The sequence below is a fragment of the Bombyx mori genome, chromosome 22 (genome assembly GCF_030269925.1).
Source record: "Bombyx mori chromosome 22, ASM3026992v2".
In the NCBI taxonomy this organism is placed as follows: domain Eukaryota; kingdom Metazoa; phylum Arthropoda; class Insecta; order Lepidoptera; family Bombycidae; genus Bombyx; species Bombyx mori.
Genome location: NC_085128.1, coordinates 4187624 through 4209025, shown reverse-complemented (window position 1 = coordinate 4209025; position 21402 = coordinate 4187624). Strand labels below are relative to the sequence as shown.

Below are 21402 nucleotides of genomic sequence, written 5' to 3'. Positions count from 1 at the left end.
TAAGGTCCTTTAAAACAATTAAAAGTATATCTTTTGAATATACAAGAAAAATTCGAAAATATCAAATATAATTACTCCGTACTATAACTAATTGTGCTTTGCAACCGCAATTTTTATTTAATTAATTTAATAATGTCATTTTGTTGTCCTTTTCATAACTGTTTTTTTTTATTTTATTATTCATGTTCTTTTTATTTTTTAATATATTTCACAATGTTGTGTATTGGTCGGTCTGATGCTGGTGTGCGCGTCACTCCGCAGGTGCCGGCGGAAGATCAGCGCCGCAGTACCGATTGTCTCGATACTGTTAGGCATTGCTGAGCCGGTAACCGTTTCCAAGCCTCGTTATTTTTGTTATCTTTTTTATTTATTTTTTGTACTTAATTTGTGTTTGGAATAAATGTTTATTATTATTATTATTATTATTATTATTACATCACACTTGTACATACTAATTACCAATCTAATAAAATCGTGTTAAAAAGATATATATAAGTGGGATATCGGTACTTTTTGGTTAATTCACACTGGCACACGAGTTTTATTTTTAAAAGAAGAAAATATAAATGACAGATATAAGTTTGACATAACGATGTTACGAATGTGTATGTAGTATTTTTTGAAAGAATAAAAGATTTTGTTGTTAAACTAAATATCCACTAGATTTCGCCATACCATCCCACATCTTTTTGGGGGCTCGTCCGCGATACTGTTCAGGATGTCGTTCGGTGATAAATCACAGTGGATTGACGAATTTTTACAGAGATAAGTTGACTGCTATAGTGCATTTTCATTGTGCATCCAAGACTTGGAGACGTGTAAAAATAACGATTTTATGATGAAGATTATTGATGAAGTTTCGTGTAACATTATTTTATGCAGACTTATTATGAAGATTACATAAGATTATTTACTGAAGATTACCTACTTAAGAAGAAGACTGATTTTGAAAATTGTTATTAACGACTACTACGACTATTTATTTACGAGTTCAACGAGACTATTATCTTTTTTTTTGCATAAAAATCCTAAAGTAAAAAATGCCTCCTAAGAAGAATAATGATAATGACGAAAGAGAAGACGTTGAGGTGCATATCTCGTTTCGTGATTTGGAGCAGTCCATGTCACCTTTCACCGGAGATGATACCTACCCGATTTTGGAGTTTTTTGATGAATTTGAAGATGTTGCTGATTTGATGAAGTGGACTAAAGTGGAAAGATTGATCTATGCAAAGAAACTTTTGGGTGGAACAGCAAAGCTATTTTTAAGATCTATTGGTAGAGTTAAAGACTATCCTACTTTGAAGGAAGCCCTTATTGAAGAATTTGGCCCTAAGGTTAATAGTGCTAAGATTCACAAGAAGCTTATTTCACGAAAGATAAAAAATGATGAAACTATACAACAATACTTTTTAGTTATGAAAGAAATAGCACTGCATGGAAGAGTAGATGATGCTGCTTTAATGGAATACGTTATAGATGGTATCAATGATCCTGATTCTAACAAAGCAATTTTATATGGAGCTACAGATTTGAAAGATTTTAGAAAGAAGCTAGACATCTACAGTGATTTTCGAAAGAAGCTGGACGTTTATAGCGATTTTCAAAAGAAAAAGAGTACACTATCATATCACCAGGCAGTTCCGCAAGTAAATGTAGAGCCAGGCACATCGTCATCAAGAAAACCGCACTTTAAAAGATGCTACAACTGTGGTGATTTAGACCATCAATCCCCCGGCTGTACAAAGGGCATTAAATGCTTTAAGTGTAATGAATTCGGTCACAAGGGAAACGAATGTAAGAATGATGATAAAAAGTCTTTAATTATTCAGAAGAAAAACGAAGAAGAAAAAATCCCTTACAAGAAAGTGTTATTGAATGGAACAGAGATGGTGGCTTTTATCGATACAGGTAGTGACGCGAACCTTATTATACAATCAGAATTTGAAAAAATTGAAAATTATATCCAACATTATGACAAGAATTCAGAAGTTCGTCTTACGGGTATTGCTAACAAAGAAGTACTTATCAAAGGTGTTTTTACTACTCAGCTACAGATTGATAATGCTGTTACGGATATCAAATTTTACATTGTAGAAGATGATATAATACCTGTAAAGCTGATCATTGGCAACCCCATACTGCGTGAATTCGAAGTAAAGTTTACAAGAAATGGTATTTTAATGGAGAAGATTCCACTTTGTGCTATTGTTGTTGAGAAGGACGAGGTCAAAGAAGACTACAAGAAATTAAAAAAAGGAGATTACAAGAAGTTAGAGAAAGAAGATTACAAGAAGTTAGAAAAAGAAGACTGCAAGAAGTTGGATAAAGTACCTTGCCAGAATCATTTGACACAAAATAGAATACTGTACAAAGAGAAGAATGGAAGTAGTTTTATCGCTGTACCAAAGAAGATGGATAAAGAAATTAGAAGACAGAATTATAGGAGAGGTCGACTAAAAGTTGAAGATTGGGAATGGAGGAGGTCCGATACATACGACTAATCTTGCTAATTTTATCAAATTATGGATTGATTCGTCTGAGGCAGACGAATGGGTAGGAATGGCCGAGTGGGATATCGGTACTTTTTGGTTAATTCACACTGGCACACGAGTTTTATTTTTAAAAGAAGAAAATATAAATGACAGATATAAGTTTGACATAACGATGTTACGAAGATGTATGTAGTATTTTTTTTGAAAGAATAAAAGATTTTGTTGTTAAACTAAATATCCACTAGATTTCGCCATACCATCCCACATATATACGATCGTAAACGTTATCGTCTTACCACCATTTTAGTACTAACTATTACAAACGAAAAACCTATTACATTCTAGTAGAGCATACTCAATCCAAGAATGAAAATTAATGGATTTTGTATTAAATTATATTATGTCGCAGTCTCAGTAAATGCTATCAACCGAGTATAGTCGGAAACGTCAAGCAGTTCGATACAGCGATGGCAACACTAGTTTCCGACGGTCTGTGGTTTGAGGCTGTTTGACAGTTGACGTTTAAAGTATAGTTTTACGGTAAAGAAAAGACCGCCATCATTCTGAAGGAGATCACCGATTTGAACAGTCGTGGTGGTTTTATGCACTACAAGCACCGGTCACCGTCCTCGTCGAACCCGTCGCTTGCGACGAAGGGCTCGACGAGCGAATTAACCCACAGACACAGCCCACTGAGTTTCACGCCGGATCTTCTCAGTGGGTCGCGTTTCCGATCCGGTGGTAGATTCTGCGAAGCGCTGCTCTTGCTAGGGTCAGTGTTAGCAACTCTCCGGTTTGAGCCCCGTGAGCTCACCTACACACGCTAGGGTAAGCTGAAATAGCCTCCCAAGGCTATCAGCATAGGTAGGAAAAAAAAAACAGTCGTTACTTTAGCGATTCCCTGTAAATTTGTTGGCTACAGTGAAAATAAACATCTGTATTGATTGTCCAAGCTGTTATTTTGAGTTCTCGGCAATGTTTGACCACACTCATAATGAATCAACCTACCCTGCTCCGTTAAATATGTATATAATATTATTATAACATTAATATACTGCCTGAAATCTTAAGGTGCCTGCGTCGAGTTCTTGACAGCGCAAGCGAGGTTAATGAATTTGCCCGTTATGGTATATGAGATAGTGCCGAAGAAACCAGTAGTTGTTGTCACGCTACAGGGCCTTCAGCCAGATCTACCATCGATTTTGCTCAATTCTCATATGGATGTCGTGCCTGTTAACGAAGTAAGTTTCTTTCTAATACCAACGTCAATGTCAAAGTCATTGACAGACGAGCTACCAAATGATAAGTAAAGACCTTCTCGTGATGGCATAGGTAATATCCATACATTGCTTATGCCAAGAATGTGTCCAAGCAGCCCTCATTATTTTTTTTAGACCAGAATTAATTGGTAATATATAACAGTAGAAGATTGTAACCTTAGTCAGAATAATTCATTATTTGACGGTAGCAAAATTATTACAAATTTAAAAGTTAACAAAATCATACTTGAAACGATAAAAAATAAAACCAATTAGTCAAAAACTAAAACTAAGAAGAAAAATACGTTCAATTGAACTATAAAATGCACTGATGTTTCCAGTTCATCATTTATTTGAGCGCTATGTTTCTTAAAGCTTCTAATACTCTTTAGTATTTAGTACGAGCCAGTCACCGTCGACGCCCTAGACACGTCCTTACGGATCCATCAGATCCAATAACCTTTGCATTAGACGCCTTCAGCTCTAACACTAGGAGCAGGCTTAGGGACCTCGGTAACCGTACTCGTCGAACTCGACAAAGAGTTCGCCGTGCAACCTAACCCATGAATCAGCTCGCTGAGTTTCTCGCCGGATCTTCTCAGCGGGTCGCGATTCCGATCCGGTAGTAGGTTCATTCGCGAAGCAGCTACTCTTGAGCTGTTAGGTCTCCTTCGGAGGCGCTCGGGTAGCTGTTAGCAAATCCCACCCGTCCTGGCTGAGCCTTTGCTCGCCCACCTGTCCTGGTGAAACTGGAAAGGCCTCCGGGCCACCAGTAATAATCGTTCAATCATAAAAAAAGTATTTAGTACAAGCGCTCTTCTCGATTCGAAATTTGGTAAATTTATTGTAGAAATCGAATCTAGTTTTGTTAAATTCAATAACTAGGAGTTGTGGACTTATCCCCCGTTCGAGGCGAAACTCACTGACGATGGATTCATATACGCCCGCGGATCTCAAGACATGAAGAGCACCGGCATGATATACCTGGAAGCTATCAGTAGATTTAATAAGTCTGGCAAACGTTTGAAAAGAACAACACACGTCAGCTTTGTACCTGGTGAGTTGGAACATTGTGTTTTTTGTTATAATTACATAGAAAACTTCAAACATGTTGCTCAGTACAAAACAAAGTATTTTTTTCAATTACATACTAAACTATGTACTACCATTACTACACTAAACTGTAAAAACAAAGAAACCACGTTTGAAATTCACAAATAGAAATTAGTGACTTCATATTTTTCATCTTTGTCACCGCTGTTTTGTTGACATTCCACATTAGTTGAAGTGGTTTTCAAAAAGCGCAATAAAATTTAGATTTTTTATTTATTTTTTTATTGCTTAGATGATGGACGAGCTCACAGCCCACCTGGTGTTAAGTGGTTACTGGAGCCCATAGACATCTACAACGTAAATGCGCCACCCACCTCGAGATATAAGTTCTAAGATCTCAGTATAGTTACAACGGCTACCGATCGAACCGAAACGCATTACTGCTTCACAGCGGAAATAGACGGGGTGGTGGTACCTACCCGTGCGGATTCTCAAGAGGTCCTACCACCAGTTAAAGGAAGTTTCTTTACTTAAACATATAAATAGGTCAATCAATCCTATATCTGTTTTGTTTCCATATCTCTCTAATTACAATTAAGTAAAGTGGCTTCTGTAGCAAGGCTGTTGCTATACATAGCTTTATCTTGATGGGTAGACGAAGAAATCGGCAGTACATACGGCATGAAAGCGTTCTCCGAGTCGCAGGAATTTAAAAACCTGAACGTGGGCTTTGGAATGGACGAGAGCGCGCCCAGCCCAGAACCAGACGAGCTAATTGTATTCAACGGTGAACGTACTTCGAGACGTGAGTTTTATTGTAATATACTTCCACTGGTTTATTCATAATATATATTGGTTGTGCTGGTATATAACTGTTAGTTTTCGGAAAATAGCAACATTTAATTTGGTTTTGCAACACCTGTCCTATCCCTCTCCCGTACTTTACCTAACGACGCGTGCGAGCGAGATCGTGTGGCGACATCGACTCGAGAAGAAAATGTAATGGCTGAACTACCGCGCGCGCGCTTCGTGTCTCTATTGTAATTTATATGTAAATAAGTGAAATTGATGGTGATTCTCATCGCGTAGCGGTACGAGCCTGCAGTAAGGACTACATGAGTCGACTATTATCAAAGCCGCCAATGTGACTTTTGGATAATTATTGGTAAATCAGAAAAACGAATTATTGACTTTGTATTCCATTGGCAGTCACAAAACTCTTCTGAACGACATCTTAGATAAATAACAGGTTAAATATTAACCTTTATTCAATGTAGGTTTTGAACCGTATTCTTTGAAGGAGACGATTATATTCAAATCAATCTGTATTGAAATATCAATATATTTTTTTTGTCCAAATGCATAGATTGCCACCTTTGATAATAGACGACTCACATAAGTTATTGCGCATCCTTCCTTTACCGCAGAACTGCCGCTTCTTCGTTTTTATCGTTTCTCTCCGCAGTCTGTGTCCTTCATTTGCAACGACCAAATTTCGAAAATTTTGCTATATCTCGTAGTTATCGCTTATTTCGCGTCTGCATATATTATAAATACTTCCATTATACATAAATACTTCACTTAATAATACATTATACATATAATACCATTATACATAAATCGTATATACATTATAAATACTTCCACTATTTAATATTGTCCGAAACATAGCGACCCTATTTTCCTCACCGCGGCAGAAGCGGGGGAGAGGCGTGCACTTTCAAAATAAAACAACGTGTGGCAACGAAAAACATATCATTCATCATTGTCGGTCCCATAAAACTGTACAAACTTTAATCCGATTAATAAACGAGTTACAAAAACAGTTCACTTTTATTCGAATAAGCCTTGCACCCATCATCTCATCGCAGCGGTGCCAGCAAGTATTCAAACATTTTAATATTCATCATCATTCTCCTACCCTTCTCCCAGTCACCTGGGGTCGGCGCAACATGTTTCCTGCTTCAATACTCCTCTGTCCATATACCATTTCTTCTTACACGTCACGTATTTCATGCAACCCATACATTTTTTCTTAGGTCTATCTCTTACTCTATTCCTAGTATTATTATATGCTTTATTTAAAATAACAAAAAATAACGCCCTAAAAGTCAAATTTAACGCTAAATCATCATTCAGTGGTACGATTTATGAATATTAAAATGAGAAAATCTTTTCATGATTAAGAAATTTACATATTATATGTACTTACCTAAAAATCCTTAAATAATTTATATGAATGGTTGCAGAGGTTAAAGTGACATGCAAAGGGGAACCAGGACACGGCGCCCTCCTTGACATTGATAACGCCGGTGAAAAAGTAAATTTATTTATTATAATATTTTACAAATATATATTTTTGGGCGCGTCATAACATTTATACGTGCAGGACGGTATCATTGTGAAATGAACCACGCGGGCAAAATGTAAAAACCGTAGAAAAAAAAATTCTATTATTTTTGACAGGTTCGAGTCAAAACTTTACACAAATTATCATATTTTGTATTTTATTATGTTGGTGATGATATATTACTAAGAAAATACTACTAAACGTTGCAATTCGGTACAATTCGCTTAGAAATAAAACAGCTTCTTTGACTATTGTACCTTGCTTACACTTTCGACATACTTTATTTCAAAAAAAAAACAGTATCTGCTTTGTAGTATTACCGATTGGCCTTTTATTTGGCCAATCTGTAATCTTATGATTAAGAGATAATTAAATAATATAAAACAATACAAAAACACGAGATTTAACCGTAAAATTAGGTTTAATAATTAATGTCTACGGACTCGGAAAAAATTAAGAAAATACTATATACGATATAAATCGATTATTCTTTAATGTAAATAAAAATTTAGTCTTAATCAGATTGAAAAGCATTACGAAGAGATTTTATTTTTTATTATATTATATACAATAAGCCTTATCGTAAAAGCAATTGCATTCGGACAATAACCTAACCCACAAAGAGTTTTAATAAAACCATAGTACTGTAATCACATTATTTTAATATTCCACGATGTTGCACTCACAATCTGGCGCTTTCTGGTGTTCATAGACATCACGAATGTCGCCATCGACGGTCACATGAGATCAAAGTCTCAATTCCCAGCTTTCAAATGGAATAAAAGATTTCAACCTAAACACCTTACCACCTTTTTACCTAAAACAACTAAACTGCTATTTAAACGGCTGCTACTATAACTAAATGTATTATTATTTTTCGATTTTTCTTTTAGTTAGTCAAAAGATACTGATTTTGAACGCATTTAAATTAATTTCACAAATCGTATATTGCTTCTTCAATTATTGTATTAGATTTAAGCTAAGTTAATACCACTTAATTTGGTGAATAATGTTAGCAAGAAATAAAAGGCTTTTTTTATTTTTTTTTATATACCTAAATTGTAATATAATATAATTAGGCTTTAATTTTAATATATCTTTTTTTTGCTCCATTAACCATCCACAGTTTTATACGATACTGAGCAAGTTTATGAGTCTGCGTGCTGAAGAAAAACGTAAAACGCTTCCCCCTATTAATACATTCATAGGCGACGTAACTACAATCAACTTAACTCAAGTCGAGGTGAGAATGCAAAACTATAATTTGTCTTCGTTAAGTTAAGCTAGGCGATGACCGAGTTTGGCTCGGATTTTTTTTTTAGAAATTATATTTAAATACGAATTACATATTGATAAAATGATGAAATATTCCAAAATCGTTTAGGCATTTTTAAGTGAACACGTGTGTTAAAAAGACACGGGTAATATAAATAAACAATTCGTTTTCTTGGTCTAAACTTAAACCAAACACTCATTGGCTTCGAGTAGCTTAACAACGCTATCTGCTGAAATAGCTTTAGTGTTATTGTGTATTTAAAGCAGTTAGTTGCTCTCAATTATGAAAAATAGTATTAAGTATAATTCACCAATAGATGTCGGGAAGTCATAAAGTTGATTAACGATAAAGTTGATTATTGAAAACACGAATAAAACAATATTTTCTGAAAATAAATCGTAGCTAGATCGATTTATCGCCCCCGAAATCCCCTGTATACTAAATTTTATAAAAATCGTTGGAGCCGTTTCCGAGATGTGCAATGGATAAAACCAAATAAAAAACGTAAAATATTATCAATGCTCTAAAGCATAATGCTACATACCTATTTTCCATTTAAACTAACCTACTCATATCTGATACAGCAGAGTCGATTGCTGATATGCGAGCGAAAATAAATAAAGAGCACGATAGTGTTAAGTAGATATGGGAATAACGGTAATTTTACGGTTAATTTTATGGCTTGACTGTGCCCCTGGCATTGCTGACGTCCATGGGCGACGCTGACTACTCACCATCACGGGGGTCATGCTCGTCTGTACCAGGGCAATATAAATATATATTTTTTAATTTAGCGATTTCTTTGGCTGAATCTAATTATATTATTTAAAATGCATTGATAATAATACGCCTTAACTTGTTATTAAAGCAACTTCTCAATAATTTATTCTACCCGTACTGAAACTGTTGGTAATTTTGATAGCGTTCTAGATAATTTAAAGTATTTTATTTTTTACAAAAGAGACTAGTTTAAAAAAAAATATATAGCGACACTTCGCATTCATTTGGTTTCCGGATTTTTCTATCCTATGATAGCTGTCGTTTCAATGTGTTTTATACGTCACAACTTGACACGAAATAGCTTAAAAACACATCCTTTTCAATCCTTATCAATAGCTTAATATCACCATATCTTAATCAACTTAGGTCAGCACCGTGTGTTGTCTTTACAAACTCTGGAAAATTAATTTCATTATTACCGATTTTTATAGAGCGTTTTCATTTTAATCATCTATAAAACTTACTGACGACATCGAAGCGAGAAATTTTTGTTTTTGACCATTGCCTTTTTAATCAAAAAACAACAGCATATTTGCCGCTCACAGATAACAATAATGGCCAGCAAATTTTTCTACAACCTAATTCATTTAAGTTTATGACATGTTTTTTGTATTATATATATACTAGCTGTACCTGTCCCCTTCGCTGGACATTTAAAATTTTTCATTAACGCCCCCGTAACTGATGTAGGGAGTCCAACACTCATATAAATATTAGCCTATTCATTAATTACATGTATTTTCTACATGGATACCAAGGCATTTAAAATTAACATTATTATTTCTCACCCCCACAAAGATTCTCATCATTAACGCCCCGGCAACTGGTGTAGGGATTCCAACACACATATAAATATTACCCTATTCATTAAGTACATGTATTTTCTAAATGAATACCAAGTTTCAAGTCAATCGGATGCATGGTTCAGTAGTTATAACGGAACATCCGTAAAAACCACTGTAGATTACACTGTAATATATAATTACTATAGATTATGCATTATGCATATGCATTAATGTTTCAGGGAGGAGTTATGGTTAATGTTTTACCTGAAGTACTGAGCGCCACGTTCGATGTGAGGATAGCACCTGACGTGGATCTGGATGAGTTTGGGAATATGGTATGCCTTAAAAATACCTATACTCTATTCCAATTATGAAGTTCCGTGTGACAGATGTTATTATAATGTTATTGTGTGTGTGAATTAATTGTATAATGATTTAGATTCATTTTGTATTTTTTAAACGATGTTTACGACTATGAACAAATAAATAATAGTTTTAAAAAACTAACAAAATACGCACATATAGAAAATCTAACTAAAAAATAGAAAATAAATTTTAATAAATTTGAATTAAAAATAGTGTAAGGAAAAAATATTTTATTGTAAAAAAGCGTGGGGTGCTTTTCAGGATATTATTATATCTATATAACCGTTCTACTTATATCTGTTCATAAAATATTTATAACTACTTTTGCACGGGGTGCATGGTATCAGTCATATCAAGAAAAAATGATTTTATTGTAAAAAAATTTACAATAAAATCATTTTTTCTTACACTATTTTTAATTGAAATTTTTTAAAATTTATTTTCTGTTTTTAGTTAGATTTTCTATAAAAGTGTATTTTGCATAGTTTTTTTAAACCATTATTTATTTTTAATTTTTTAGTTGAATTTCAATTTTTTCATTTTTTTTTTCAATTTTTTCTTATTATAAAATTGTCATAGGTCCTTAATAAGTATACAAAATTTCGAGTTAATCCGACGTTTTGAAGGGGGTCAAAATCATGTTCAAAGATTCCGTTACATACGTCTGAAGCTAATAAAAGCGTTACGTTAAAAATGAAAGAGTTACGTTCTAAGAAGTTTCAAAAGGGACTTCGTAATTGGAACAGAGCATAGTAGCTTGTAAAAACACTAATAGAATATTGAAATTATCTAATTTTTAAAACAATTGACTGATGGCACGGTACTTATCGTTGAAACTCCGAAGATCATAGTGCCATCAACATAGGATTATGGGGCATAGGTATTTTCAAAAAAACAGGAGTTTTGGATACATAACCGGTTGCATACATTAAACGATAGCGGATCTTTATCTTTAACTAGTTGCTGCGTAAATACGCACCTAATATAAATGGCACTAGTTAAATTATACAATATAGATAAAACGATTTGATAAGATTGCTACCAAACTTCACGGGATCACTTGTTTGCAGATTTCTTGAACAGTTAATTTTTCGTTTCGGAATCTATATATAATACATACGTAACTTATACGGAACATATAATACATACATATATACATTCACACACCCAAACACATAAACACATAAACACAAAGGGATACACCACCATATATTTATATTATAGATAGATAACCCATGAAGTCGTTTAGATAATCCCTTGGGCTGGTATTTGCTATGTACAAAGAAGTTACGAGTAATTTGTAGTTCTAGAATTAACTTTCCGATTGAATCTTAAGCTGAATTCCAGATAGAAGCCTGGTGCAAAGAAGCCGGCGAGGGTGTCACCTTCGAATATCTTGTGAAAAATCCACAAGTGTACAGCACGAAAACCGATGGAAGTGTACCATTCTGGAATAGTCTGGTCGAAGTTATCGAAAAGATGTAAGAATTTTTGATTTCACAATAAATTAGCTTCTAAATTTTTTATTGTGTATTGACAAAAAACTTTTCGCGCTTCGGAAAGGATAAATCAAATTGGAAAAAGATTAGGGCACGTGAAATATGGGTCAAGATTTGATGACAAGCAAATCAACGCAAAGGTTCGTAGTGATAGTGGAAGAAAATCCATTTAATATCACCAAGATTAACAATGTTTACATGTGCTTAATACTCATAATTTTATAGATGTGGCTGTATTGTGTAAGAGTTATTCCAATCTTTGATGAAAAACAATTTTATTATTTAACTTCCTGGGTTTAATGCTGTTTTATATTATCAGTATACTAAATAAGCATTAAAATATAATAAATTTGTCATTTTTTTTTACATCCAATTAAGGTATCCATGTTATACTTTTAATAGAAAATGTAGTTTATGTAGTATATGTTTTTCAATAGCAAAAGTCACTGTGAATAGAACAAAGTTTTGTTTCGATCCTGTTTGAAGATCTTTACTATAGCGTTATCTGAAAAATACATAGAGATATATCAATTCTTTAACTTAGATGAAGACTATTTTGAAGTCGTCGTGGCCTAAGCGATAAGACGTCCGGTGCATTCGTGTTGAGCGATGCACCGGTGTTCGAATCTCAGGCGGGTACCAATTTTTGTAATGAAATACGTACTCAACAAATGTTCACGATTGACTTCCACGGTGAAGGAATAACATCGTGTAATAAAAATCAAACCCGCAAAATTATAATTTGCGTAATTACTGGTGGTAGGACCTCTTGTGAGTCCGCGCGGGTAGGTACCACCGCCCTGCCTATTTCTGCCGTGAAGCAGTAATGCGTTTCGGTTTGAAGGGTGGGGCAGCCGTTGTAACTATACTGAGACCCTTAGAACTTATATCTCAAGATGGGTGGCGCATTTACGTTGTAGATGTCTATGGGCTCCAGTAGCCACTTAACACCAGATCGGCTGTGAGCTCGTCCAACCATCTAAGCATTAAAAAAAAAAAGATGAAATAGTGCTAAAGACAGGTTTCAATTCATATATAAATTAAATTTATTGTCAATAAACAAATCACTTACGTTTGTGTGCTTTTAAATACGTCAAAACAGACATTATTATCTAATGAGATTGACAGAAACACATTTAGCTAGTTTGTTCTAAATATTGTTTTACGTTTATTATCATAACGTTTATTTTAGGGCTTAAGTTTAACACTTCTAGTTACCTACTATCTGTCTATAATATAAAGTTTGTTTTGAAACACACTAAATCAATTGCTGTTCGAATTAGGTCACATTTCAGAATTCGTTCAGACGAATTGATTGCTCTAGAATAAAGTCAAGTCTATGGGGTATTTTTTTTACTTAGTTGCGCTAAAAATGTCACTAGGCACTTGTAATTTTATTAGTGAAGTCCACAAAGAATCTCAATTTTAAATCGATTATCTCACCCTTCTAGCTGGAACACTTGACTGCTTCGCGGGATAAAGAGTCAGATCGCTAATACCTACCCGTACGGGTTTATAATAGCCACTACTATTATTTCGGCAGTGGCGAATTTGATGAAATTTTTGTTGACCATTTATAATGTCCCTTAGCCATATTATCTTTCCATTTGTCGCCGAACCATCGCTATCCGAACTCATAGATACAGCAGCGTGAAAATTGAAGCAGAAATTTAGCAGTCTCTTTTGGAACGAATACCTCAAACTGCTGATAGTAAATTAATGTTTATATATTCTAGGGGTTTGAAGTTGAAATGTGTGACATGTCCGGGAGCCACCGATGCCCGTTTCGTTCGACTACACAACATCCCGGTAATCAATTTCACACCGATACTGAACACTCCGCTGTATGTCCACGCGCACAACGAGAGGGTTCATGCGGACATGTACAAGAAAGGTATTGACATCATGGAGAAAGTCTTAGAAGCACTGGCCAATGTTTAAGCATTTACACGGAGCCCTACTGTGCTTTCTATACTATCTGGGATTAATAAATGAAATATGTTAGTTGATTTATTAATCCAAAATTCAAATAAAGAATAGTCGATCTTTTTAATGGGTTTCCGCAAAAAGAGGCGTTTCCTCCTTTGATTAATTTCTTGAAAAAAAAAACTAGTTGTAGAGAGTACTTTCAATTGCGTATGTTTAATTTTCTCTTCGTAATGATAAATGTAATTGTTTTCATCAATAAATTATTTGGAAAGAAATGTATTCTTTTTTTCTATATTATCATTTCATCAGAGTGCCTTTGAACTCTAAACTACCAAGCCCCAAGAATATAATATATTATGTATAACTAAATTATAAGTAAAACTGAAACAAACTTTAAAAGACAAAATATATTCTAAAAAATAATGAACAATAACAGAAAAAAAATCACCTAAAAATAATATTTTATAGAAGACAAAATTATTCAAGTTTTCAAAAATTCACGTGTTCCGATATTTTTTTCTACTTCGCCAGTGTTTTCGTAGCTTGTTTTCTTCCTTCATTTCACTAAAATTTATCCCGGGATCATCGGACGCTCGGTCTTGAAATATATGCATAATATCAAATGTAACAACAGAACTTGTTGACTTTTATTTGTTAATCTTTAATTTGTTCAAAAGTGTAGCGCTCTTGTTGGCGGCGTCTTTCATCAGAGCCGGAAGCTTCGTTTGTGACTGACGAACGGATCTACCTGATTTGAAATATTCCTCAATCTCTCGCAGGGTCAAACCTTTTGTTTCAGGAAGAAAATAGTATAGAAACACGGCACCTGCAAAAATCTCACAGTTATTAAGCCGTTTAAATATACAAAAAAAAAAAAACCAATTCTAATCAAATTATGAAGTGTTTGTATCTGAATATTAACGTAATTCTCGCTATAGTGTATGTAAACTTAGTTCTCTATCTCTTGGCTCAATAGATCTTGAAACCTATAAACCTTTTAAATTTTCTTTAAATTTATCAAAGAATTCAAGTAACCTTTGCGAAATCTGCGCTGTGTTTTTTGAGGAAGTAGATTCAAAGGCACAGAATTGGAAAATTCTTAAGGATCGAATTGCTAGACGGTTCTTCAGTTCATACTATCAAATGTAAGATTTCCATAGATTCCAGTAACCAATTAACTTCAATTCGGCCATGAGCACTTTCATACATCTAATGTCTTTAACAATATTTTACAAGTCCCCATCCAATACCACCAACACGAAAGAACATGGAAAGAATTAAAATGTTATTTTTATTCCTTTTCGATACTTACTAAGTAACGATATTATACCAAACATGAGAACAGTAAACGCGAAACCAAGTGAATCTCGGAGATAAGGAAAGCAAAAAGTCGCTAGGAACATCAGTATGTTGAATGAGGACAACGATAGGCCGCCGAGAAGACCTCGCACCTGCGAAACACAAAAAGTACGTATCAGCAAATGGGACTTTAAATCACAAGCCTATAATAAGATTAAGTTTGCGACTCTTTACAAAAACTCAAAATCTTGTTTTAATTTACGTATATCTGTCTGTCATTCTGTTTGGCTTGGCCAGACTGTGGTGAACTAATTTTACAAAGCTATTATGGGCTATTTTTTGGATCAAAAACAACTTATGACCGGCAAGTACGTGAAAGTATATAAATTCGCACATTTATTTTAACGTTTATATTAGCATCATAAAATTATGTATTATTTGGAGCAGCTTCATTTTTGACGTCTTGGTGTATATGGCATACTTGGGAGAATCTTTAATTGGTTTTCTTTGGTCTCACCACATCGGTACATTTTATTTAAAGATAACAGCTGTTGGAATAATGTAAACAAATAAAATAAAACCAACCATTGGCCAATCTATACTTACAAAAACCTGCCAACGGATTTGATTCGACTACCTTAGATAGTGCGCTAATGCTGATCTATTGGTAGGCTGTATAAAAAAGAGGAAGCGCATCGGATGTAGTCAACCCATACGAGAGAGTATTCCTATTACGATGAATCGATGGCTTTCGGTTTGAAGGGATGAATAGCATTTCAATTTCTTGTTTCAAGACGGCAGTCGCATTTCCATTGTAATGTCCATTAGCTCCGGTAACCGTTTGGAGGTAGGACATTTTGAAAAGCCGCACGATTAGGTACAGCCACCCAGCCTGTTTCTACCGTGAAGTGGTCACGCATTCCGGTTTGAGTAGTAGGAGTAGCCGTTATACTACCTATATTGAGATTGATATCTCACCTTTCAAGGTGCGTGGCGGCTTTTATACCTTTAGATTCCGTTAACTATTTAAGACTAGATGAGCAGTTAACTCAATCGTCGGATCGTAATTAAAATAGAATAGAACATTCCAACTTACTTGCAATGGAAAAAGCTCGCACATAACCACAAACGGTATTGTGTAGTAGCCAAATGTGGCAAATACCATGTAGGCCATGAAGCATAGTTGCGGTAATATCGTGGGCCTGGTTGCATAATGTATGTACAGACCAAGGAATACCGATATAATACCCACACCGATAGCTGAAAAATAAAATTATATCAATTTTCCTCATTACCTTTGTAGGCAGACTAGTATACGGCCCACCTGATGGATGGGTGGTTACAGTTACTCATGGACGTGAGCAATGTCAAGGACAGAGCCAAGCCTCTGCTTACCGCCGAGTACTCTCCTCCTACCGCGAGCCTCGTTTGAAGAAGAAAATATCATAGCGCTCGTGAAGCACCGTGGAAGGAAGTTCATTTCAATGCCAGATAGTACATGGCAGAAAATATTTTTGGAAACGCACTGTGGATGCACTCTGCCCTTCTATCTAAAACCGTAGGCACTATTTTGTATGACACAACAACTGCTTATATAATCATAATCATTTAAATATGGATTCACCTGAAACTAGAGCTAATGCTTTTCTTCCGACCTTAAAGAGGAGAACTGTAGTGAGGCAGGCCGTCGATAATCTTGTGAAACCCAAAATAATGTTCCCGTACCTCGGGTCTAGAGATGTTTTGGAAGCCTACAAATATTACAAGTATTTTGATATTTTTTAAAAACTAAAAACATTAAAATGTGGTGTCGTGGGACACCAGGTAGGAACGAAATTCCTTCGGCTAATGTAGAATCTACACAATTTGCAAAAAAAGAAATGGTGCTCAATTTTATGTAGGTTTTCTTGGTTTTTCTCTTAAATTTTGCTGATTAGTTTTTATTTAAGTACGGGAAAGTATTTAGGAAATTCAGTATTTTAGGAAATAATAAATTACGTAAAATAAAGAAAGAAGGAGAAAGAGAAAGATATTATACACTACTCGCTTGTGTATGCGACTGTCGCACTGTCATTTAACGGTTTTATTCCACGCACTTTTTTCCACGGATTTTTTCTTACGGTTTTACTATCACATTTTTTTCAGTTCGGTCGCGCAGCAAAATCCCTATCCCCTCCAAGCCTGCCGTAAGGAACTTCGTTCCAATAAATAATTTAAAATCAACTTTCTACATAAACATTTTGATTTCTTGATAATATAGTTGAAATTATGAATATTATAATTCGTAGGATAATACATCTTTTAGTAATCGATCCAAAAATTGCAGTCTAGAAAGACTAAGAAAATTACAAAAGAAAGAAAATCACATCAATCGTAGTAACTAACAAAAACTAGCACCTACTTATCAATTTCAAGAAACGTTATTTTTGTTTAATGCATGAAAATCTTTGCACATTATTAGCTACTATTCACTATAATTTATTACAATGAATTCACTACTATGAATTCACCTTTAATTATTATCTACTATTCACTTAAATTTATTACTATGAATTCACTACTATGAATTCACCTTTAACACTTCGATTGTCCACATCATGAGAATGGTGACACCAGCAAATTGCATAGCTACAAAATAACTAAAAATCACAAAAAAGGGCTTGCACGATGATGGTTTGAAGAGAGCTCGGATTAGTTCTCGAAAATTTAATCTGAAATTTATATTAAGATGATAAAAAGAGTTTTAACTATATAATAAGTATTGTAAGAGATTTAACGTTGAAAATAATTAATCCGATATTTTTATGTATCACATTATTTCCATTGCGTTCTACATTGAAATAGATACAACAATGAGTTATTTAGCAACAAGTCTATTTAAGACTTTTACACCATTAGCTGTATAACTACTAATTTCGACACTCTTTTAATTTATTTTTGGTATAATTGGACCAAGACAAACAACCGAATGATAATTCCAAGCAAACGCTTAAAGTGTTCCTTTAAAGCCTTCCCATTACAGAACAAATATGTGAATTAAGCTCTTAGTAATCTTACTTTTCAATGTTGTTAGCACTCTTAAATTCTATGATCTGAACCATTTCTGCATCAATGTCATAATCTCTCCCTCGGAATCTCGTTAGACTTTTTTTTGCTTTATCCTCGGTGTCCTTCATCAGCACAAAGTAAGGCGTCTCCGGCAAAAAGAAGTTTGCTATCAGCATAACAACTGAATATGTTCCGCAAATATAACACAGTATCCTCCATTTGAACACAGATCCCAGAGCAGCCTAGAAATATTATTGGAAGTTAAGTGTTCATTTTACTGGCAATGCCAAGTGTGAACCAACTTTATACCACTAACTTTTACTGGTGGTAGGATCTCTTGTGGGTGCACACGGGTAGGTACCACCAGCCTGTTTCTGCCGTGAAGAAGTAATGCGTTTCGGTTTGAAGGGTGGGGCAGCCGTTGTAACCATATTGAGACCTTAGAACTTATATCTCAAGTGGGTGGCGCATTTACCTTATAGATGTCTATGGGCTCCAGTAACCTCTTAGCACCGGGTGGGCTGTGAGCTCGTCTACCCATCTAAGCAATAAATAAAAAATAAAAAAGGACGGACGGCAACATTCGATTTGTGAGCGGGGATTATGCGCCCCGATAACAACTAGGCTTGGATAGAGATTGGATTTTACGAAACCTCGTCTTCCCTTTCCTAGTGTAGGTATTGTTTTGGGAGACAAAGTTCGCCTTAAAAAAGGACTCCCGACTCATTTACAAACACGATGACTATTCACGATTAAGTGGAACGTACGTCCGTGTGTGCCTGCGGATCGAAAAACCTTTACAACACAAAAATCCCAATGCTTTGTTTTTAGTCGTCCATGGCAACGATGAAAAGTAATCAAAATGTACACAGCCCACTTAGTTTCTCGTCGAATCTTCTCATTGGGTCGCGATTCCGATCTGATGGTAGATTCTGCAAAGCATGCTCTTGCTAGGGCTAGTGTTAGTAAATTTTCTCAGGTTGAACCCGTGAACTCACCTACTCGTACGGGCGTAGATGGAATAGCTCATTAGACTACCAGCAAATAAGTAGTGAAAAAAGATACTGAAGTGTTAACATTTCTAACGATTACAGTTTTTATTGAAAAATAAGTTCGGGACTCACTATTTTGCGTCGGATGAGTAAACTTACTTGTATAGTGATTCCGACAGCTACAAAAAGATTGGGCATCGCAGCCACAACGCCTCGCATGTTTGGAAGGCATATCTCAGTCACATAAACTCTTGGGGAGCTCATTGCCATCCCGCAGCCAATGCCCAATATAAGTCTACCTACGAGGATAAAGGCTTAAGTTTCGCCATGCCGCTTCAAAACGCCGCCACCGGCATATTTCCCGTAATTTTCATACATTTTATAAGGAGTCGCCACACACGGTTGACGTCGGTGGCCGCCACACGCTACACATGAAAATTACAGGAAAATTACAACAACAAAACGCCGCCACTGGCGCCAGTGGCCCGTGTGCGGCGACCTTAAAGGCAGACCCAATTAACCTTTCCCGCATTTTCACCATAAGTATCAAGTATCAGAGATACACTAGAACTAATTACAAATGAAAAAGTTGAAATCACTACTAATAATTTTCAGTACTAATTATAATAATCAGTACTAATAAAGTTTAAAATTGAATACACTCTACCGGATAATGTAGATTTAAAAACCACGTGATTTTACTGTTAGGTACATTTATCTCCCCTATAAAATATACCAGACCAATTTATAAGCTTTTAAGTACAATCAGTTGAAATTGGTCCAGTAAAATTCCTGTTGTTGATTGCAATGATTTACTTCGCGTGGCGCTAAAATGGTACATATTTATTTTTGGGATATTTTTTTTAAATATATTAACTATAATATAATAATATATTTAGAATATTATTACCGCGGAACCAAGCCAGACGTTTTTTATTATGAAGTTATAATTATATTGAATTAAATTTTTCTAACCTAATATTATCTGTATAGGGTTTCGAGCAAAACCAGTGAACAGCCATCCTAAGGCCAACGGCAACTTAGTCAATGCAAGAACCTTTCGTCTCCCGATGGTGTCCGCCAAGTAACCACACAGAACGCATCCAATCGGGGCGGCCAAAGTTAATATACTGGCTAAAATGTAAAAAATAATTAGTAAAATGGATACTTATTCTTACTGTTGATGAACATATGTAGATGAACATATTATGATCGTAAATATTTACCGACATTAGCAATGCCGGGGGCACAGCCAGACCGCTGTCTAGCGAAAATATCTATTTTGATTTTTGCACTATATTTGCATTATTGTTGTTAAAGTATAACATACAATAACAACTATCATTTTTACAAGAAAATTTACACCCGCTTAGCTAGCTTTAAGCCAGTATTCCCTGTACTATGTGAACAAAAACTTGACATACATACTTATTCAGGCTTCAAAATAAATATTTACGTATTAAACACCCGGACAAAAAGCACCTGAAGTCAGCGTCGGGACGCTACTTCGACAGGCTGATGCGGCATTTGAACTGCGTCATCGTGGCCGCCGGTAAGTGCTCGCCGGAATTGGCTCACGCAGAAACCAGCCACCGTCAACGTCCTAAACACGTCTTCCCTGTTTCATCTAACTTTGTTATTAGACGCCCGCAGCACTAACATTTCCAATCCAACCGTTTTATAAAGATTGAGAAATCCAACCTTTTTTTAAAGATGTTTAAGTCATAGAAAAAAAACTGACCGACTAAAGAATCCTCGAACAGCGAAGGGTGTATATCAGAATCCTTTGCATTCAGCTGGGGTATCTGTACGGCAGAAAAACCATAACAGAGACCGATCGACATAGCTGTCAAATTAACCCAGATCCCATAGCCGAACTGTATCAGAGACGTTCTCGTCCAGAAACCAGGATATTGCTTATCCCCTTGTTGCATCTTGAAATTAAATTACTTTATTTTCTGTATTTTACACTAGCATGACAACTGTCATGTTCGAAAATATTGTTTAACACATAGACAACTTGATGATTTAGCATACTCTTCAGAATATTTCGAAAGTTTAAATGATTCGCTGCGCATTGCTAATGCAACCAGATTTTCGTGTTGTTAAATTATGTAACACAAACATTAACGAACCCATTGAGATATTTTTAGATGTTGAAGTAATTATTGTTTTAATTGCGAACTTCTAACATATGATTGTGTCTAAATTATTAACTTTGAACTGATTGTCGTGATAACGTCTTATAAATCGATGAACACCGGCTGCACG

The 21402-nt window shown here is 35.1% G+C and overlaps 2 protein-coding genes across 4 annotated transcripts in view; one reads left to right on the top strand and one right to left on the bottom strand.

Annotated features, from left to right (window-relative positions):
* Positions 1-14067, top strand: part of LOC101746161 (aminoacylase-1) — a 29105-nt gene extending 15038 nt beyond the window's left edge. For all 3 annotated transcript variants that reach the window (XM_038018869.2, XM_062674876.1, XM_062674877.1), the window contains exons 3-10: positions 3567-3736; positions 4640-4811; positions 5463-5612; positions 7057-7127; positions 8284-8400; positions 10238-10333; positions 11712-11845; positions 13600-14067. In XM_038018869.2, coding sequence (XP_037874797.1) covers positions 3567-3736; positions 4640-4811; positions 5463-5612; positions 7057-7127; positions 8284-8400; positions 10238-10333; positions 11712-11845; positions 13600-13804 — 1115 coding nt within the window. In that variant the 3' untranslated portion in view covers positions 13805-14067. The remainder of the gene's footprint in view (positions 1-3566; positions 3737-4639; positions 4812-5462; positions 5613-7056; positions 7128-8283; positions 8401-10237; positions 10334-11711; positions 11846-13599) is intronic.
* A 114-nt stretch (positions 14068-14181) lies between these two features.
* On the bottom strand, positions 14182-21146 carry LOC101747090 (facilitated trehalose transporter Tret1-2 homolog). The gene is made up of 9 exons (XM_004931934.5): positions 20873-21146; positions 20107-20265; positions 19291-19430; positions 18149-18381; positions 17664-17802; positions 16716-16842; positions 16188-16351; positions 15105-15243; positions 14182-14618 (listed from the first exon to the last, which is right to left on the bottom strand). Exons 1-9 carry the CDS (start codon positions 21063-21065, stop codon positions 14440-14442), a joined length of 1473 nt encoding a protein of 490 aa, XP_004931991.2. The 5' UTR covers positions 21066-21146; the 3' UTR covers positions 14182-14439.
* Between the last annotated feature and the right edge of the window lie 256 nt (positions 21147-21402).

Excerpts from the sequence above, each read along its gene's own strand:
- LOC101747090 (XM_004931934.5), bottom strand. The coding sequence starts at position 21,065 with ATGCAACAAGGGGATAAGCAATATCCTGGTTTCTGGACGAGAACGTCT. Across the intron at positions 18,382-19,290 it reads CTGTCGGAATCACTATACAA|GCTGCTCTGGGATCTGTGTT; the intron begins GTAAGTTTACTC and ends TAATATTTCTAG. Across the intron at positions 17,803-18,148 it reads AGTGCTAACAACATTGAAAA|ATTAAATTTTCGAGAACTAA; the intron begins GTAAGATTACTA and ends TATAAATTTCAG.